At 43.8% G+C, this 21,337-nt stretch overlaps 1 protein-coding gene across 4 annotated transcripts in view; it reads left to right on the forward strand.

Annotated features, from left to right (window-relative positions):
* The window catches only part of ACER2 (alkaline ceramidase 2), a 58,122-nt gene that overhangs the window by 1,318 nt on the left and 35,467 nt on the right, over positions 1-21,337 (forward strand). For 2 of the 4 annotated variants that reach the window (XM_061355285.1, XM_061355284.1), the window contains exons 2-4: positions 15,126-15,240; positions 16,176-16,317; positions 17,149-17,286. In XM_061355285.1, the coding sequence (XP_061211269.1) occupies positions 15,126-15,240; positions 16,176-16,317; positions 17,149-17,286 (395 nt within the window). Of the gene's footprint in view, positions 1-13,361; positions 13,494-13,720; positions 14,872-15,125; positions 15,241-16,175; positions 16,318-17,148; positions 17,287-21,337 lie in introns of those variants that run through there. The other 2 variants (XM_061355288.1, XM_061355287.1) reach the window with 2 other exon arrangements.

Here is a 21,337-nt window from a genome sequence, read left to right on the forward strand (position 1 = left end):
GAACCACAGCACTGCACCAGCTACTAAGAAGGAGAAAAATGACTGCTGCTGCTGAACTCAGGACGGTATCCACCCCTTATTCCATACCATTCACGTCATGCTCAGATCGCACATTTTTCAATATACCATCACTCTTGTCTCATATATATATGTATATACATCCACACATGCACAACGAGAGAGAGAGATCATTCCTTAGTGCATGGACGAATCCTTATATAGCTGCCGAGTTCATCCGGTCCATGATGTCGGGCTCCATATCTTGTAACAGTCTTTCAAAGCAGGAGAGGCTGTGTGCAGTGTTGGACTGTTGCCTGCTGATGATACCACAGAATTTGTCTGGTTTCATCAACTTCATTGTTTGTTGGAATGATGGTGGGAAGGAAGCCGGGGCTAGTCGCTGGCGACCTGAAGACATCTAATTGGTGGGCTATAACAGTGCTACAGCAGGCAACAGCATACAATTGAGTTCATTGGCTGTTTTCCCCTAAAATCAAATTCACTTGAGGTACACATTGGAATTCCCCATCTTCCCACATTACCCACCAGGTATATTTGGGGTCCAGGAGCAAAAGCAATCCCAAGGGTGGGTTTGCCTTTACCTGAAGCAGGAATAACCCAGACTGTCTTCCCCAGAAAACTCTGTATGTGCACCACAGGAACTTTATCCCCTTCTACAGTATGTGAAAGTTCTGAGTGCGCTGGGCCAGCCCTGTTGGCAGATCCTCTGGTGTTGACCAACCAGGCGCCTTTTGGTAAATGTGTATCCCAATATTTGAAAGTCCCAAACACCCACTGCTCTCAGTGTAGTTTTTAACAGCCCATTGTACAGTTTGATTTTCCCAGAGGCTGGTGCATGGTAGGGGATGTGATATACCCACTCAATGCTATGTTCTTTGGCCCAAGTGTCTTTAACGTTGTTCCAGAAATGAGTCCTATTTTCTGACTCAATTCTGTCTGGGGTGCCATGCCATAGAATCATAGAATAGTTAGGGTTGGAAAGGACCTTAAGATCATCAAGTTCCAACCCCCCTGCCATGGGCAGGAACACCTCGCACTAAACCATATCGCCCAAGGCCTCGTCCAGTCTGGCCTTGAACACTGCCAAGGATGGAGCATTCACAGCCTCCCTGGGCAACCTATTCCAGTGTCTCACCACCCTAACAGGAAAGAATTTCCTCCTTATATCCAATCTAAACTTCTCCTGTTTAAGTTTCAACCCATTACCCCATGTCCTATCACTACAGTCCCTAACGAAGAGCCCCTCCCCAGCATCCCTATAGGCCCCCTTCAGATACTGGAAGGCTGCTATGAGGTCTCCACACAGCCTTCTCCAGGCTGAACAGCCCCAACTTTCTCAGCCTATCTTCATACAGGCGGTTCTCCAGTCCCCTGATCATTCTCGTGGCCCTCCTCTGGACTTGTTCCAACAGTTCCATGTTCTTTTTATGTTGAGGACACCAGAACTGCACACAGTACTCCAGGTGAGGTCTCACGAGAGCCCTCAGAGTAGAGGGGCAGGATCACCTCCTTCGACCTGCTGGTCACGCTCCTTTTGCTGCAGCCCGGGATACGGTTGGCTTTCTGGGCTGCAAGCGCACACTGCTGGCTCATGTTCATTTTCTCATTGACCAGCACCCCCAAGTCCTTCTCCGCAGAGCTGCTCTGAATCTCTTCTTTGCCCAACTTGTAGCTGTGCCTGGGATTGCTCCCACCCGGGTGTAGGACCTTGCACTTGGCATGGTTAAACTTCATAAGGTTGGCATCAGCCCACCTCACAAGTGTGTCAAGGTCCCTCTGGATGGCATTCCTTCCCTCCAGCATATCAACCAAACCACACAGCTTGGTGTCATCGGCAAACTTGTTGAGGGCACACTCAATCCCACTGTCCATCTCAGCATTGAAGATGTTAAACAAGACTGGTACCAACACTGATCCCTGAGGGTCACCACTCGTTACTGGTCTCCAGCTGGACATTGAGCCATTGACCACAACTGTTTGTGTGTGGCCATCCAGCCAGTTCTTTATCCACTGAGTGGTCCACCTATCAAATCGATGTCTCTCCAATTTAGACACAGGGATGTCGTGTGGGACAGTTTTGAAAGCTTTACACAAATCCAGGTAGATGACATCAACTGCTCTACCCCTGTCCATCAGTTCTGTAGCCCCATCATAGAAGGCCACCAAATTGGTCAGGCAGCATTTCCCCTTAGTGAAGCCATGCTGGCTGTCACCAAGCACCTTGTTGTTTTTCATGTGCCTTAGCATGCCTTCCAGGAGAATCTGCTCCACGATTTTGCCAGGCAAGTCAGTATAAAGTACCGCCCACTTTTCCCATTCAGCAATGTCCAGGGCCAGCTGGATGGCTTTCACCTCTGCAAACTGACTCAATTCACCCTCTCCTTCAGCAGTTTCTGCAGCTTGTCACTGGGGACTCCATACAGCTGCCTTCCATCTCGGATGCTTTTCCACAATACAGAAGGACTCATCAGTAAACAAGGCATATTGCTTTTCACTTTCTGACAGCTTATTATATGGTGTGGGGCCTCTTCAGCACGCATCACTTCCTCCTGTGGTAACATTCCAAAATCTTTGCCCTCTGGCCAGTCCGTGGTGACTTTTAGAATTCCTGGACGACTGGGGTTTCCCGTTTGAGTTCGTTGTGTAGTTAATGCAGCCAACTTACTCCATGTTGCATCAGTTGCATGATGTTTAGAGGAGACTCTGCCTTTGAACATCCAGCCCAGCATGGGCAACCAGGGTGCCAGGAGGAGCAGTGCTTCAGTGCCAATCACTTCTGGAGCAGCTCGAACCCCTTCATAGGCTGCCAGTATCTCTTTTTCAGTTGGGGTATAGCAGGCCTTAGATCTCTGTATCCCCAACTACAAAGGCAGAGGGGTCGACTTCAAGTCTCCCCTGGAGCTTTCTGCCAGAGGCTTCAGGTGGGACTGTTTTCCCCCGCTGTGGTGTAGAGTACATTTTTTACATCTAGCCCGGTCAGGACTGGTCCAAGGGCTACTGCATGAACTGTCTCTTGTTTAATTTGCTCAAAGGCTTGTTGTTGCTCAGGGCCCCATTTAAAATTTAATTCTTCCTCTGGGTCACATGAGAGAGAGGACTTACAATCAAACTTTAATTTGAGGTGTGCATTCTGCAGAACGGCACAGCACCCAAGAAAGCTTGTGTTTCTTTCTTACTAGTTCGTGGAGACATTGCTGTTATCTTGTTGATCACATCTGTGGGGATCTGGTAACATTCATTTTGCCATTTTATTCCCAGAAATTGAATCTCCTGTGCAGGTCCCTTTACCTTACTCCGTTTTATGGCAAAACTGGCTTTCAGCAGGATTTGGGTTATTTTCCTTGCTTTCTCAAAAACTTCTCACGCTGTATTGCCCTACGTGATAATGTCATCAATGTATTGCAGGTGTTCAGGAGCTTGCCCCAGTTCCAGTGCAGTCTGGATCAGTCCATGGCAGATGGTAGGGCTGTGTTTCCACCCCTGGGCCGGTCGGCTCTAAGTGTACTGGACACCCCTCCAAGTAAAAGCAAACTGTGGCCTGCATTCTGCTGCCACAGGAATTGAGAAAAATGCATTGGCAATATCAGTCGTGGCATACCACTTGACTGCCTTTGACTCTAGTTCATACTGAACTTCTAGTATGTCCGGTACAGCAGCACTCAATGGTGGTGTGACTTCATTCAGGCCACAATAGTCTACTATTAGTCTCCACTCTGCATTAGACTTTTGCACTGGCCATACAGGGCTATTAAAGGGTGAGCGGGTCCTACTGATCACTCCTTGCCTCTCCAGTCTGCGGATCAGCTTATGGATAGGAATCAGGGTGCACTATTGCTGCCATTGCACTGTTGCTGTCATGATTGGCACTTGTTGTTCTTTGACCTTCAGCAACCCCACAACAGAAGGATCCTCTGAGAGACCAGGCAAGGTGGGCAGCTGCTTCATTTCCTCTGTCTCCAAAGCAGCAATACCACAAGCCCATCGGTACCCTTTTGTGTCTTTCAGGTACCCTCTCCTGAGGTAGTCAGTGCCAAGGATGCATGGAGCTTCTGGACCAGTCACAATGGGGTGCTTTTGCCATTTCCTCCGAGTCAGGCTGACTTCAGCCTCCAGTACAGTCAACTCTTGGGATCCTCCTGTCACTCCAGAAATATAAATGGGTTCCACCCCTTGACAGTTTGATGGCATCAGGGTATATGCACTGTGCATTGATATCTACTAGAGCCTTATGCTTGTGTGGGACTGATGTGCCAGGCCATCTGATCCACACAGTCCAGTAAATCCGATTGTCCCCTACCTCCATCTGGCTAGAGGCAGGGCCCTTCTAATAGTGATCACAATATTGGCCACTTATGTCTTGTCCAAAGGGATTAGTCTTCTTTATCACAAGAGCCAGAATAAAATCAGATCTTCCACTCTGTCTGGAACCTGCTCACCAGAGACTGAAGCTGCAGCTCTCATGGGATGATCATCTGCCCTGGGTTCCACAGTAACAGTCATTTTTTTCCTTCTTGGTAGCTGGTGCAGCGCTGTGTTTTTGACTTTCGGCCTGGGAAGGGTGCTGATAACACCAATGTTTTTAGTTACTGCTAAAATGTTTGGTCTGGCCAAGAACTTTCTGAGCCTCATGCTCTGCCAGGGAGGAGGGGAAGCCAGGAGGAAGCAGAGACAGGACACCTGACCCAAACTGACCAAAGAAGTATTCCATACCACAGCACGTCATGCCCAGGATGTAACTGAGAGTTACACAGAAGGGCTAGTACACTTCAGGGTTGGACTAGGTATCGGTCGGTGCTTGGTCAGGCGGGGTGGGGCGAGTTATCGGTCAGCGGGTGGTGAGGTGTTGTATTCTTTTCCCTTGTTATTTCTCTTATCATTATTATTATTGGTGGTAGCAGTAGTGATTTGTGTTATAACTTAGTTACTAAACTGTTCTTATCTCAACCCGTGGGAATTGCATTCTTTTCAATTCTCCTCTCCGTCCCTCCAGGAGTAGGGGGAGGGAAAGAAGGGGGGGAGTGAGTGAACAAGCTGCTTCACTGGGTTTAAACCACGACATCATCCTTGACCTTTGTTCTCCAATTCATGCCCCCGTTCCTCCAGAGCTGAGGTAGGTTTTCCATCCCACTTTCGCAGCTCTTCTCTGTGATCCCACAGGAAAAACCACAGGGTAGCCTGTGCTGTGTACCTCCTGTATCTTCTCTCTCGAGCAGTAGGAGGCCTTTTGTTAATAGCTGAGATGTGGGTTGATACACGTGGGTAACTGGATAGATTGGATAGATCGTCTCTCAATTGTTTGAACTCCTGGGACAGTTTTTCTACAGCTGAAATGATGAAAGGGATGAGATTGTCTTTAAACTCTCAGAGTTGACAAATCAGTTCATCCACTGTTGGTGGTACTATGTCATTCCAGGTTATTGCTGCCAATGAGTGGGCATATGATGATGGTGCACTCTGTATAAGTTTCTGCCGCATGGGTCGTGTACGTTTGACTTCATCTACGGATCTGCGGTGCATTCCCAGCATCTGGCCTGTGATAGGTCATCTCTACAATGGCTGATTCCATCAGAGACTGGATGCCTTTCTCTAGCATGGTCCAATTGACTGAACGACTTATAACATCATCCTTGTATGGAAACCTTTCTTTCACAGCTGCCAAGAGCTACCTCCAAGGGCTGAGGAACATTTTCTCTTTTGCAGTTGCTTTGTCAATTCCTCCTTCCCTAGCAAGCGATCCCAGCTGCTTAGCTTCCCTAACTTCTAGTTTGTGACCGTCAGCCCCATTGTCCTAGCAGCGGAGCAACCAGGTCATGATGTGCTCCCTGGTCGATGCGTGAAATCTTTTTGCATATTCCATAGCTCAGTTGAGGTCCAGGGTTGAGAAGTCACCTCTTCTTCTTCCTCTTTCTCTGATCTACATAATAATAGCCCTTGTTCAGATGCTGTCCTGTGTAGTAAGTGCATTGGTTTTTCATCTTTCTTCACTGTATGGGTTGCTTTTTGTTCCTCTTGTTTGGTTTTCCCCTTGTGTACAGGGGCAACTGATACTGGCATGAACTGCTCCTCTGGTTTAGCTGCAGTGATTATCACTGTGGTTGGAGTGGCTGCAGTATCTGTTGTCGGGGTTGGTGCAGCTGCTGTGCCTGGGGGTAGAGTAGCACCAGCAGCTTCGCTGTCTGTTGCTGTCAGGGTTTGAGTAGCCACTGTACTTGTCACTGGGGTTGGTGTAGTTGCTGTGCTTGGAGTTGGAGTAGCTGCATTGTCTGTTGTAGTCAGAGTGTGAGTAGCTGCTGTACTCGTCACTGGGGTTGGTGTAGCTGCTGCATTTTGAGTTGGAGTAGCTGTGTTGTCTGTTGCTTTGCCATCAGATCCAGCGACATCTTTTTCCCTTTGAAGGTGCTGGATAGTGTTGAACAGGTCTCTGTAAGCATAGGCCAAGCCCCAGCAAGTTACCATGATTTCTCCCTCTCTGGTATGACCAGGATGACAACACACCTCATATAAGTGTTTTACTGGTTTTTTCGGTTATTGCACTTGTTCAGCGGTGAAGTTCCAAAGCACTGGAGGGGACCACTGGCCTAGATGTTTGCCCATACTAGCCCCCACATCCTGCCACTCATGAGTGTCCAGCCTTGGAGAAAATCTCTTGGTCCTCCTATGTTGTCATCTAAACCAGACCCAGACCTGACTCTGCTTAATTTTCGAGATCAGACGAAATGGTCGTGGGTAAAACACACTCTGTATGTGTGCCATCATGGTGATCCCCATCACAGTCAGCAGGCAGGTCTCAAGGATACCCAAAGGCCATTCAAACCCTTCAGAACTCTCAAACGATGCTGTAAATATTCTGGTAGGGGAGCTGAGAGCGTAAGGGAATGTCTCCTTCATAGGTTGACCATACGAGGAGGGAAAAAAGGTGTGTAATTGCTAAACACTTCCATTATATACCTCCCATTATATACCTCCGAAAGTATAGAGGTGGTGACCACACTGGGAACACAAGCCATGTCAGTTTCATGATCAATGAGTCTATTGTATTACAATTTGTTACTGTAAAGTACAATGAAACAAGAACCTTAGCCCAAGGCCCCCAGCCGATAAACACTAACACAGCAAATACCGGCTGCAAGGAAGGTACAACATGCTGAAACTGTGAGATCAAGAGTAACAACTTTGAAAGCCAATAAATCAGCATTGTGATGAGTGACTATTAATCCAAAATGATAAATGTTTATCACAAATATGATTAGACACACTCTGGTCAGATCTGTCGTTGGCTTAACCCTTTATGCCCCACGTTGGCTGCCACGAACTGTCGTGGTTTAAGCACGAAAAACCAGGCAGCTGCTTGCTCACTCCTCCCCCACCTTTCTTCTTCCCTCCCTGCTCCCGGAGGGATGGGGAGGAGAATCAAAGGAATGTAACTCCCATGGGTTGAGATAAGAACAGCCCAGTAACTAAGGGATAACAGAAACCACTGCTGCTACCACCAATTATAATAATGATGAGGGAAATAGCAAGGGGAGAGAATACAACTGCTCACCACCTGCTGACTGATACCCAGCCTGACCTGAGCAGCAATCTAACCCCTCTGAGTAACTGCTTCCAGTTTATATACTGGGCCTGACGTGCTGTGGTATGGAATACCCCTTATTGGTTAGTTTGGGTCAAGTGTCCTGTCCCTGCTTCTTCCTGACTTCCTCCCTGGCAGAGCATGAGACTCAAAAAGTCCTTGGTCAGAGTAAACATTACTGAGCAACAACTGAAGACATCGGTGTTACCAGTGTTGTTCCCAGGTTGAAAGTCAAAACCACAGCACTGCACCAGCTACTAAGAAGGAGAAAAATGACTGCTACTGCTGAACCCAGGACATGTTTAGAATCAAAACTGGGATTCATCGATGTAGCTTTGGCTCAAAAAAGGCAAAGCTTGCCCTGAGTTTGCAGGATGAAGGCAGCAGTGTACTTTTGGGAGAAGAAGAGATACCTGTTGAGAAAGTAGCTGAAGAAAGGAAAGAGTGGGAAAAGGACAGATGTTCCAGCAAGCCATGGTTCATCCCTGAGCCCTTATGCCACACCAGTACCTCTCAGCTGATGATGAGAACTTGTCAAAACGTAGCCCAGCAACAGCTGGATTGCCCTGTACCACACATCTTGGAAAGGATGCAGCGCTCCTTCCGTCCTGTTGATGTAAAGAATTGCAGTGACAGGTAGATTGACCAGAGTGAGGTAATGCATTGGACTTTCTGGTAGTGTGCCTTTCTATGCAAAACACATGTGCAGGAGAAAACCCTGCCAATATCCAGTCTGTTTTCTGTTCTGTAGTATCTGAGGTGTGCACAAATGAGGAGCTGGTGCTTCTGCCTTGCCTCTTTTGTACTTTAAAACGGTATTTTATTTTCTCTCAAATTCTATCCACAGCTGTCTTTCCCTTTCAAGCTGTTTCTTCAACTACTAACATCCAGCGGAAGAAATTTGTCCAGCTTCACTCATTGGAGTGTGTACAGTGGGGGGTGCTGCACATACAGAGCAAGTAATTAGTGCAAGATGCACATTGCTAACCTGTTCATTTTTTCTTGTAGTTTGCTACCAAAGTTGTCTAGGTGGTAGCTGGTCTAAGCCATTGGAGAATTTTGAGGGTCTAATGGGGGGAACTGTCTGCTTTCTTTGTGTCTGATGTCACTGTGCAAGAACAAAAAACAAAGGGAGAAAAAGTTCAGGATAAACATATTTCTTGAAGACAGCAAGTGTGTTTTGAAGCCAGCTACGCATGGGGATGAGTATTGTAACTGTACTGAGCTGATCAGCAGTGGTACAGAAGCTTGCAAAATGCTAGGAGATAGAGGTATGTCTGGATGAATAACTGAGCTTCCGTACAGGGTAACATAACTGAGAGACAGAGCAAAACTTTATCCCTGAATCCCACTGTACTGTGGCAGCTGTGTATGAGTTGGTGAGCTGTCCACTGAAAGGCGAGGCAGAAAGAGGCTTTCTTGAGGGTAGTCGTGTTTAGCCTCTCTTCAGTAGTAACAAGTAATTGTAAGGTTTGACTTTTGTGTTAGTAACTTCTGAAAGTTAAGACAGTGACTTAGATTGATAGCATTGTTCAACTGTGCCCCCCAAAAGCCAGATGCTCACAGGACAGTTGGGAGATTTTGGCTTGACTCTAACACGCAACTTAAGTCTAAATTTTATTATTTCTAAGATGGTTCAGGTCTGACTCTTGACTCAAACCCTCTTGAAGTTTCAGGAAGGACTCTTCAGCAGACCAGAATGTAGCATCTGGGTCTTTAAGATGTAGATTAAAACCTTGTTAATCCACATTTCAAAGTGTCTGGCTGAGGTCAGAGATGAAATGCTCATTCAGTATTCCTCTCACTCAATATTCCTGTAAGCATACAACTGGAACACTGCCTGAAATGTTTTTGGTTTGGGTTTTTTTTGTTCTTGTTTTGATATTTTCTGTTGGTTTTTTTTTCTTTCTTTAGTCATTGCTTTGTTCTGATGGGACTGAATCCTCATATATTATACCTAAATTTAACTCTATTTAGTTAAAAAGCAAACCAAAGTGCTCGGCAGGATGAAATCAGTAGGAGAGTATCTTTTCAGAGGTTTTGTACAAATTGATCAGACTAATTTCCTAAAACATACGTGGGTTAGATGGATATGATTTTGTGTTCAAGTCTTACACAGTTTCAGGAAGAAGGCCGGCAAGTACTTTGTAACTCAAAATAACAGTTGCAAAAAGACTGGCTTTTTTTTTTTTCCCCCTCCTGAAATGAGTGATGTGTCCTGGTGCAGTCTAAACTTACTCAAGAACATAAACAAATGCCCCCGTATGAGCAAAAAAGAATTTACCCAGTGCACAGTTATTTACAAAAAAAAAGCTGTTGTGTTTCAAACATACGAAAACAGTAACTTTTTTCTTTTTTTTCTCTGTTGTTACCAAAGTAAGTACTTTACAGTTCAGTGTGTTGCATAGTTGTGCATGTCATACATATTTCTTGCCAGATTTCCATTTGAAGAGGGAATTGCCAGTGGTTTTATTCCTTAACTTTTGTCCCCTAGTGGTATGTAAATGAAAGTTTAAAAAAGCTGTGGAATAGTCTTAAGAGTGTAAAAGAATGCTTGTAGTCTCTCTACATCATCTTTTTTACTACAGAAGTCTTTTAGCTTACGCAAGTGGCATGCTCGTGGATCAGAATAGAAAAGAAACAAACTTGGTGAACTCACCAAGAGCTACTTAGTCTGTTTTTACTTTTTCCTCACAAAGAGTTAGTGCAGTAAGTGTTGCTATGATGGTTGAATGCTACAGCTGCTGTCTGGGAGGCATACCAGATAGTGAAGAATACTTGAGCTTTGGCAGGACTGCAGGAAACATCCTCTGTCAGGTCTGTGGCCAAATACGGGTGAAGTTTTGTGGTCATGATCTGAGGACGCCTCTGGTATTCCCTCTGTGGCTCATGTCCTATATTCCTTTCATACAGTTAAGCAGCTGGAAGTTGAAACTAAAGGTCCAGAATTGCATGAAGATGGAGGATGGACTGTTAATGATGAGCCACTTACCTTTTTTCCAGGACAGTAACTTTTAATCCCTGTCTTTTGCAGATCCCAAAGAAAATTCTCTGTACTCCTGTTACTGTTGCACTAAACTGTATCATCATTTGAATTATACATTATGAAGCCATGCAGCGTAATTGTATATTATGTAGAAAAAATTGCACATGCAGCATGAAACCAGAGCCAAATGGATAAGTGCCTCACTTGCTTGGAAAGGGTGGTGTTGTGGTATATTTAAGGGTGTGTGTCCTCATAGGGAGCTAGGCTGATACCAGTCAGTGAAAAGCAGCAGGTCAGTTCTAGAGGATCTCTTATTGACACTGAACTTGGAACTAAGAGAACTTCAGCAAGTGTTTCAGAAAATGATCCAGAGTCTTGATTTGAATATAGTTTGTGAAAAATATAGTTTGTGGAACTAAGTATTGCATGGAAGAGATACCATATTAGCACATTTTTTAAAAACTTAATAGAAAAGGATTTCAGTACTAAAGTTATTTCAACGTGTACAATATTAGGAAATCTTCCTGGTGGCTGTCTTGAAAAGTACAAGTCATGGTCAAATCCAGGTTGCAAGGGTATTCTTGCATTTGCAGGCAGGACCTTAGCATGAACAGGAGTTTAGTGCCAGAAGAGCACCACAACCGCTCCCTGGTGTCTAATTACTAGTATAAAACTTCATTGCTGCTGGTATGGTAAGTGGGTGTGATTTCTTCATCATGTTCTTCCTAGGCAGAAAAAGGACTTTCCAGCCAAATTTATATAGACTGCACTTACCTGGTCTGATTGCTTTGTTGGTTAGTCCTAGCTGCAGAGATGGAAAGTTTTTTTTACATCACTTTGTTTATAACCATCTTTTTTTTTCCCCCATAACACCACCCTTTGGCCTAACAATGGCTGAAAGCCTAAAATGTGTAGAGCACTCCCAGGTTCTCAGAGGTCTTGTTCATATTGCATCATCCCTGCTGTCAGTCACTGTGTATGCATTCTACCTGTTTGGGGGTGAGGGGAGCCCTCCCATTCTGTGCTTATGTCAGCACATTGCACTCTGGGATCCTGGCCTATGGCTGTATTCTCGATGTTGCTAACGTTCTCTGCTGTACGGAGTTAGTGAGTTTTTTGTGAATGGAAGATGCTCAAGTGAGCCTGTTTTCTTGAATGTGTAGCTTGGTTTACATGAATTAAGGAAATGGATCTGCCTCTTAAAATATAATGAAATAGGATATTACTTTATAAATAATGCTTTGGTCTTACATGAATAAAGGACCCAGGGAATTACAGACCAGTCAGTCCCACCTCTGTGCCTGGCAAAATCTTGGAGCAGATTCTCCTGGAAGGCATGCTAAGGCACACGAAAAACAACAAGGTGCTTGGTGACAGCCAGCATGGCTTCACTAAGGGGAAATGCTGCCTAACCAATTTGGTGGCCTTCTATGATGGGGCTACAGAACTGATGGACGGGGGTAGAGCAGTTGATGACATCTACCTGGACTTGTATAAAGCGTTCGACACTGTTGCACATGACATCCTTGTCTCTAAATTGGAGAGACATCAGTTTGATGGATGGACCACTTGGTGGATAAAGAACTGGCTGGATGGCTGTATTCAAACAGTTGTGGTCAGTGGCTCAATGTCCAGCTGGAGACCTGTAACGAGTGGTGTCCCTCAGGGATTGGTGTTGGGACCGGTTCAATATCTTCATCACTGACATGGACAGTGGGATTGAGTGCGTCCTCAGCAAGTTTGCCGACGACACCAAGCTGTGTGGTTCGGTTGATAGGCTGGAGGGAAGGAATGCCATCCAGAGGGACCTTGACACACTTGTGAGGTGGGCTGATGCCAACCTCATGAAGTTTAACCATGCCAAGTGCAAGGTCCTACACGTGGGTGGGAGCAATCCCAGGCACAGCTACAGGTTGGGCAAAGAAGAGATTCAGAGCAGCCCTGCGGAGAAGGACTTGGGGGTGTTGGTCGATGAGAAAATGAACATGAGCTGGCTTCAGTGTGCACTTGCAGCCCAGAAAGCCAACCGTATCCTGGGCTGCAGCAAAAGGAGCGTGACCAGCAGGTCGAAGGAGGTGATCCTGCCCCTCTACTCTGAGGGCTCTCGTGAGACCTCACTTGGAGTATTGTGTGCAGTTCTGGTGTCCTCAACATAAAAAGAACATGGAACTGTTGGAACAAGTCCAGAGAAGGGCCATAAGGATGACTGGGGGACTGGAGTACCTCCCGTATGAAGACAGGCTGAGAAAGTTAGGGCTGTTCAGCCTGGAGAAGAGAAGGCTGCGTGGAGACCTCATAGCAGCCTTCCAGTATCTGAAGGGGGCCTATAGGAATGCTGGGGAGGGACTCTTCATTAGGGACTGTAGTGATAGGACAAGGGGTAATGGGTTGAAACTTAAACAGGGGAAGTTTAGATTGGATATAAAGAGGAAATTCTTTCCTGTTAGGGTGGTGAGGCACTGGAATAGGTTGCCCAGGGAGGTTGTGAATGCTCCATCCCTGGCAGTGTTCAAGGCCAGACCGGACGAGGCCTTGGGTGATATGGTTTAGTGCGAGGTGTTCCTGCCCATGGCAGGGGGGTTAGAACTAGATGATCTGAAAGGCCTTTCCAACCCTAACTGTTCTATGATTCTATGATTCTATGATTCTAAATTGATCTGCCTCTTAAAATATGCTAAAATAGGGTATCACTTTATAAATAATACTTTGTTCTTTACCATGCCTCCCCAGATGTGTAGTATCCTGCAATGTGACATTGCCACTCGCCCATATTGTCAACCTTCCCCCCATCTTAATTTGTGAACAACAAAGGCAGAATCTGCTGCCTTGGTGGGGTGAAGGATTTCTGTACTATGAGTACTTTTATTCCTACTTGAAGAGGTGCTTGGTCTATGGCACTTGCTGCCCCCACAGGTTTGTACTTCTGCTTTATGAAGACGGATTCCTTCATGACAAGCACGCTGCAGGAGATGGTAATTGGGAGAAGTATTCAACCCTTGCATGGGTTCAGACGGGACAGTCCAGTGGGAGGTGGCTGTCTGGTCTGACTGCAAGAAGCCCTCTGCACTAGCAAGTCTTTGGCTGGGCTATGTGATGTTACGAGGGTGCTGCTGGCAGAGATTTGCATAGTATTTGCAGCTATAAACTGTGTGGGTGATGGCTGTTTCTAAATATTTTAATGAAATCTTGAAAGCCAAGACTTTGGAATGAAACACAGCTTGCCTGTTGAGGAGATACCTTTAGTGTGAGGAAAGGTATCTGATGTGAAGTAGATGGTGTTGAGAAATTGCTTCTGTAGTCACTGTCATTTTGGATGGCAGCTTAGGAGTATACTTTGATAGGCCTTGCAAATGTTAAATAGACATGTCTTTTAACCATCATAATCTGTGTCCTCAGACCATGTTGAGTTTTGGAGCACAGTATGTAAATGAACAAATGCCTTTTTTGTGTTTTGGTCTTGAATCCTTTCTCCACCAGATTTTCATTAATGTCAAGGGAAGTAGGTCTCTTCAAAGAAGGGACCTGTCCCAAAGGAGTGTTCTTTCCCAGTTGTTTTCTGCATCTGCTTTAGGGAATGTTGCTGGGAATTACTTTCTCTTGTGCTTGGGATATGTGGGGGAAGGTGAGGAAACTGGGACTGGCGAATTCATCCTGTTCCATTGTGAATCAGCAGTAGAGCCTTTCCGTAAGTACCTAGTTATAGTGCCACAGCTGGCCCTCAGCTCTGGCAGCTCCTTCTGGAGAGAACCAAGTGGTAACTGCAGTGAGAGCTCCTGACAATTGCCAATAAAGTGTTTTCAGCCTTTAAATAGAGAGACATGTTTTAAATTGTTGGTAAGCAGGAGAAATATGTTTTTGTTGAACTTTCACATATTAAATTAAAGTCCCTAACAGTAGTTCGAATTCTAAGCCTTTTCACCTTCCTATAACCAGTTTTCGATCATATTCAGTTGTTTTTGTAATGGAGAATCAAGAGAAAAAAATGAATTTTAAAAGGATTTGCAGCTTTGGGCTCTCTTTTCACTACATGAAATGGGTTCTAACTTTTAGCTTGGTTTTGAATTCCAGCTTCCAGACAATAGTTACTGCTCAGTGAATTGAATGCCACAAAGCTTGATTTACTCAGTACTTACACTGCTTTTTACATGCTAGGCTTGACAGCCACTTAGAGGAAAGGTCACTTGTCAGGACATCCTGTTCCTCAGTTGCTTGTTCTTGTCAGCTTCCTGAATTGCAACAGTTGAGTATTTGTAAACTCCCAAGAAAATTCCTCTGGGATTAGATTTAAGAGGTAATTTAATGATGTGACTAGCTACTAGTTTTACATTGTTTAAAGTTTTATGCTGTTACTAGGTTTTAATGGTACTAAACAAGTTGATGCTCTGCAAAACCAGCTGATCTTTGGCAGAAACTGAGACCTCTAATTTGTTGATCTGGGACTTCCCTGGATGACACAGTGTTTCTATAACTGTCTCAGGCAGCCCATGAATATTTGAGGTTTATTTATTTTCTGTCATTTTGAAACTGTTTTATTTTTTTCCCTAGATAAGCAACGTCTTGTTTTTTGTTTTACCGCCCATATGTATGTGCTTGTTCCGTCAATATGCAACCTGTTTCAACAGTGGAATATATTTAATATGGACTCTGCTAGTTGTGGTTGGTAAGTTGCTTAGTCTCCATTTGCCTGTTCATGCATGAAATGAGAGAGGAAATCAGTTTTTTCTGCTTGTGCTTGATTGTTTTGTGAAACAAAGCAATCTTGACAACTGTGGAGTATTTTGGTTATACTTGCTTGGAGCTGAAGCAACCTAGTGTCTGAGCCGAAAATGCTTTTTGCAATTTGAGGTTGATGGACTTAGGCATTAGTTCTGTGCCCTTCCTATCCTTCTTTTGCATAACTTCTTTTGTTTATATCTGGGCTTAATCTTGTCACTGGGCCAGGACACTCTACAAGCAGTGTTGATGCTCTTTCCTCTGTTGTTGCTTTAATGAGAGCTGAAAATGCTCGTGCTAGTGATACCAGCAAAACAGAGGAGGGTAACGGGTTTTGCGTGAAGTGAAAAGGCCCAAAGGCTTAGCTGTTTTGTAGATGTGAGATTCTTTTCATGCCTAGAGGCACTGGCAACTTACAAACTTTCACATCAGAGCCATGTAGGGGGCAGTGTGACATTTTTTGCCTCTAAACCTGTATCATGGAGTAGTCATCAGATGCTACTTTTGATCTTTGTCTTCTCCATTCTCCTATTGAGAAAATTCAGAAGCAGCATTTGGCTTTTATTTCTTAATTGGTTTACATTTAACTTTACTACTGGATGCTTCTTCACTACTTTTTTAGTAGAAGCTGGCATCTTTAGCTGCTGCTTTTCTAAAGGATCTGCTTCTTTGTTAATGAGGTGGTGATGATTTGGATTGCCTTCTTTGGAAAGTTGGCATTTGTGTTTTGGTTGTTTGGTTTTATTCTTTTTTTTTTTTTTTAAATCTTTTCTAGGCCAAATGGTATCTATCATTTGCTATGAAATTCTGAACATGCACAGCCTGTTTTGGTCTCTATAGTACTGCAGCTATTCATAATGCCTTTTTTATTGATTCTTCCAGGAATTGGATCTGTTTACTTTCACGCCACCCTCAGTTTCCTGGGCCAGATGCTGGATGAGCTGGCTATTCTCTGGGTCCTGATGTGTGCTCTTGCCATGTGGTTCCCTAGGAGATACCTGCCTAAAGTTTTTCGGAATGACAGGTAATCGTACAATCATACATGTACATTTTCATGTTTGTTGAAACTTCTTATGCTGATACCTAAATCTGCACATAATGGCACTGAGTTCTCATCCAGCCTTAGTGCTGCTGCCACTACTTTTTCTCACTCCATTCTCTTCCTATTGCTTGTAGCCTGGAGAAGAGAAGGCTGGGTGGAGACCTCATAGCAGCCTTCCAGGATGCTGGAGAGGGGCTCTTCATTAGGAAGTGTAGCAAGAGGACAAGGGGTAACGGGTTCAGACTTAAACAGGAGAAGTTTAGGTTAGATATAAGGAAGAAATTCTTTACTGTGAGGATGGTGATGCACTGGAATGGGTTGCCCAAGCATGTTGTGAATGCTCCATCCCTGGCAGTGTTCAAGGCCAGGTTGGATGAAGTCTTGGGTAACATGGTCTAATGTGAGGTGTCCCTGTCCATGGCATTTTTTTCAGAATTCCCAAGTCTGCAGTTGCTGATGGTTTATGCCCTGTAACTTCAGATCTTAGGATGAGGTGAGTTGCCTCTGGAAGTGCTTGTTGATTCTAGGGAGATCTTCACATGAGTAGCTTACATAAATTGCAGCTAAAGTAAAGTAAGAGAAACCCTTTTACCTTCTACCTTTTGTGTAGCCTAAGTGTACATGAAAGTGGACCTATGGAAGTCAGCTGTATTTTCATCAGAATAATTAAGGCAGTGGTAAAGGATGGTGTTTAAGTATTCAAAGGCTAGGTGTTTGTTTATAAGCCTGTTATGAACATAATTTTAATAATTGTGGGTTTAGTATTTAGAATGTAGTAATTAGAAATTTTCTCCCCCCAAAAATCCTGTTCAGGAGCCGATTTAAAGCTGCCGTAGGTGTCCTGTCTGGAGTTACTACCTGCCTTGCCTTCATTAAGCCTGCCATCAACAGCATCTCACTAATGACTCTGGGTGTTCCCTGCACAGCTTTGCTCGTTGCTGAGTTGAAGAGGTGAGTACATTTCTCCTGTATGCAGTGTTGTCTTCTGAGATCCTTAGGCCACTGTGTGATAATACACTAGATCTGACTTTAGTGCTTGATCTGCTTCTGCAGATCAAAAATGCTTCTACCATGGGTAAGTGCAGATCTGGTATAAACTTGCTCTGCCAGTTCAAGACATTTTTAACACGGATTTTTCCTTTTTTTCCCTGGGCCAAATACTAGGTCAGCTATTGGCTGACTTCTTGTGACAAAATGTCTTGCTGTAACCTGATCTAACTCAAATTTGTTTGTTTATTGTGGAATCAGGGCAAGGGATTCACTCTACTGAGCATTTTTGCTGTATAGTCTATGTAGGGGTGAGGTGATTGCATGATCACAGTCTAGATACTAGAAGGAATGTCGATCAAGGCCCAAGCATGCACGGAAAATGTTCTAGTTCTCAAATTGTACTGTGACTTTTACACCAGTTTGTCTTCTGACATGTATTATATGATGGAGCCAGACCAACAAAGATAAGGTTAATCACTAGATTGTAGAGGATAACTGTCAATCATGGTCTTAGAAACTATAAAACCAGAATGCAAATAGAGAAGAACCTGAGACAGGTCTTAGGATTTTAGTGTTACCATGGTAGCAATACCAGCAGTTGTACAGTTACTTCTTTTCTTGAATCTTTTCACTGGGTGCACAAACCACCAGACAAGTATGGGTATATGAACTTGTCTTTTCCCCTTTTCTCCAGTGTCTGAGAAGGATTTTACAACTTACATTGCCTCTTAGATATTGCTTATGTCCATCAAAAGAAACAAATAGGACTAAATATCTGCATTCTGACTGCTCCTATTAGAAAAGAGATTCTCCTGTTTGCTATCTTACCCTATTGTACCACTGCTTTCCATACAGTGTATTTTCATCAGTGTTTTGTAAAGCTGCTTGTGAGTCTTTTCTCATTAGATAACTTGCTGAGCAGTATTTATTTCTGTCAAAGAAGCGTGGGAGACAGCACACAAGTTAATTGTAGACAAGTAGTTGAAGAATTTTGGTGGAGACGTTTCATTTTGACGTGAGCGCTGAGGAACTACTAACAAAGCAAATGGAGATCTATATATGGCACTGAATAATATATGTGAACTCTATACATATCAGTTTTCCAGGCATGAGCTCCTAAGGAAATTGGATGGTTAGTGTGCTTCAAATTAATATTGCTTTAAATCCAGGAATAGGTATGCCTACAGATTTTTGCGTTTTTAAACTCCCTCTGAAAAAAGTTTTTATCTTACCAAAATGTGCAGTTTTCCTGTCTGTTGTTTGAAAAAGAATTAAAAACACAGATAAGTCTTCTTCTGAATGGGCGGTTAAAAAGGGACCTAAAGTGACATATGTCCTCTTAATTGTGTACTGGATGATGTAATACCTTTTTTTTCTTTTTTTTTTTTTTTTACTAATTTCTAAGTATAAAAGGGAAATAAGTAAGACTTTTATTTTAAGCTATATTGATCCCTAGGAGATTTAAGTAAGATATATTATTGTAAACCTGGAAGAGAGAAGTTGTGGTGTATCATGACACGGACTCACGTTGATGAGGAGACTCAAATCCAACTTTATTACACTCAAGCCCTTCTTATCCCCTTGTTCGGTACTTTCGCAACCTGCACAAGCATGCCATGTTCAATCTCATTGGCCCCTGTAAAAATCCCCAGGTAAATAGCCCAATCACAGTGCTGAGGACACACTATAACAGTTTCACCCCACTGTCTCAGACCCTCTGGTCTGGCCTCAACTGAGACTCCCTGCCACAACAACATCCTGGCCTAACCCCCCAAGGCTTGCTTGTTTACCTTTGCTGCCTTTCAGTATTCCAATTTACCGCCCCAGGGCTTGTGAAACATCAAGGCCTCAGAGCTCATTCCCAGACTGTTTTTCATACAAATCTTATTGCCTTCACTCCCCACAAGATGTCATCCATTTTGGTACTAGAAAAAATAATACAAGCATTATTTAAAATGCCTGCAATTCTTCCCTTCTCTACTAGCACAGTCATTAGGGAGCTGCACATTTGAGACCTGGCAATCTGCAGCAGAAGTTTATCTGTGAAACTGGTATTTGGGGAAGGAAGAGAAAAGCCTCCGGAGAAGTTTCTTCTGTTCTGTGCTGTTTGTGGTGTGTTAGGCCAAAACTCCCTGTTTTTATTCCTGTTGTAGCCTGGTGTCAGTCTTGTACAGAATTCTGGTGAATCAGAACAACTGTGTTTTCAAATGAGAATTTTCCATACCTCACTTGTCCTTGATGAGGAGATAGTATTTTCACAAAAGAGTGTTATGTTCTCTACCAACACAAAAGGGTTGGTAGGGTAGAGTTTATGCTAGGAAGTGTGATCAAAAGAAAAAAAGGTAGTTAAGTGCATTACTTGTGCTTGAAAGACAAAGAAATGGTAAAACTGTATTCTCATTTCTGTCCAAACAAATCCCTTAATGTGTTTCATAAAGAGACCCCCATAAAAGCTCTCCTAGAGGATGGTGTCAGGGACGAAGCGGATATGGATCCTTTGGTTTGCTGGTTCAAGCCAAACCAGTGAGATTAAAATGTCATCAAATTAGTATGATGAGTTACTCAGTGAGTTACCATCAGGCATCTAATGTGTAGATGTGCAGCTAGAGGCTAGAATATTGTTGCTTAGCTGGCATCAGCCCTGAGTATTGAAGGTTTACTCTGTCCATCCATACTTGATTCTCCTACTAGAAACCTGTCTGTGGGGAAGCCCTGCTTCATTGTTGCCGATTGCTTACTGCTCTTTTATTCCCTTGACTAAAAGATTAAACTAGTTAAAAATGTAAAATATTCTTTAAGGTATAAATGGAGATAACTGTGTCAAAATGAATCAGGCAGTTAATTGACATCCAGCAACTTGCATGATTTGAAGAAAAGCTGCTGTGTTTTGTTGGGGGTGCCATGACATTGGAAGCTAAAGCTACTGAAATCATGTACCAGTGCAGTCCCTCAGACAGCAAATAGCTAGAACATATTAGTGTTTGCAGAAACTATGGTATTAAAATAACTGCTGTTTGTGTTAAACCAAAAAGACCATGCATTGTATAGGCAAAAGTTGGAAGTGCAAGTGCAAGTGCAAGCTTCTTTCAGACCAGAGTAGGATAGGAGCATGTCATAAATCTGTGCACAGCGACATAAAGAGCTCTTTTAAACCCTTAGCTGACAGGTTCTGTGTCAGTGGTAGTTTGAACGATCAGTGTCTGTGTCTATTGAGAAATAAAATAAATGGGTTGGGTCCGTTTCTCTTGCCAGCATCCAGGTGGTATTCATATGTCCTCATTGCAGGAAAAGCAGCAGCAGGTAGGAAGCTTTGAAGTCCTCTGTCTCCTCTGCATGCTTGTCCTTAGCCCATCCGAAACATGGTTACTGCAGGAACTGAAGGCTTTAGAATGGATGAGAACCTGAGAGTTTGCACAGACCATCAGGTTGTGCTGTCCTCATTGTGCTTGACTCTTTCTGCCTTAGAGTTATCTTGCAGTACACCCTGCAACATCCTGTCTGAAGTTTATAAAAATAAACTAGTACCTGATGGTGGTAGTGAACAAACCTGTCATTAAAATTTGTACCATTTCTATGGCTGATCTTGCACTGGCAAAGTTTCTTCATGTAAGCTTTCAGTTTTCCTTTGCGGCCGTGAACCCTAGGAAATATGAAGGTTAATTTTCCTCTCTTGGTGTTCAAACTAGTCCAGTATTGTCAGGCATGGTCAATTACGAAGAAGCTGGATGTTTGAGGCCAAGTGTCATATCTTAAATGGAATGCAGTTGCACATGTTTGTTTATGTCCTTCACAAAAGTCCAGGAAAACCCCTGTGTTCTCAATACACACACCCTTTCCTCTATGAGAATACACAAGTATCTAGTACAGCAGTCCAGTTTTATCTGTCAAAAGTGCAAAATTGACCCATCCAGTTGGGTCAGTTATTGTTCTTTTGAACAGTTGTGCATCTCACTGAATATAAATCTGCCTTAGTATTAATGGGTGAGAGTTAAGCTCTGTATACATAATACAG

This window comes from Neopsephotus bourkii, unplaced genomic scaffold (genome assembly GCF_033783945.1).
Source record: "Neopsephotus bourkii isolate Nb327-2 ecotype Australia unplaced genomic scaffold, CSIRO-AGI_Nbou_v1 NB_788, whole genome shotgun sequence".
Classification (NCBI taxonomy): domain Eukaryota; kingdom Metazoa; phylum Chordata; class Aves; order Psittaciformes; family Psittacidae; genus Neopsephotus; species Neopsephotus bourkii.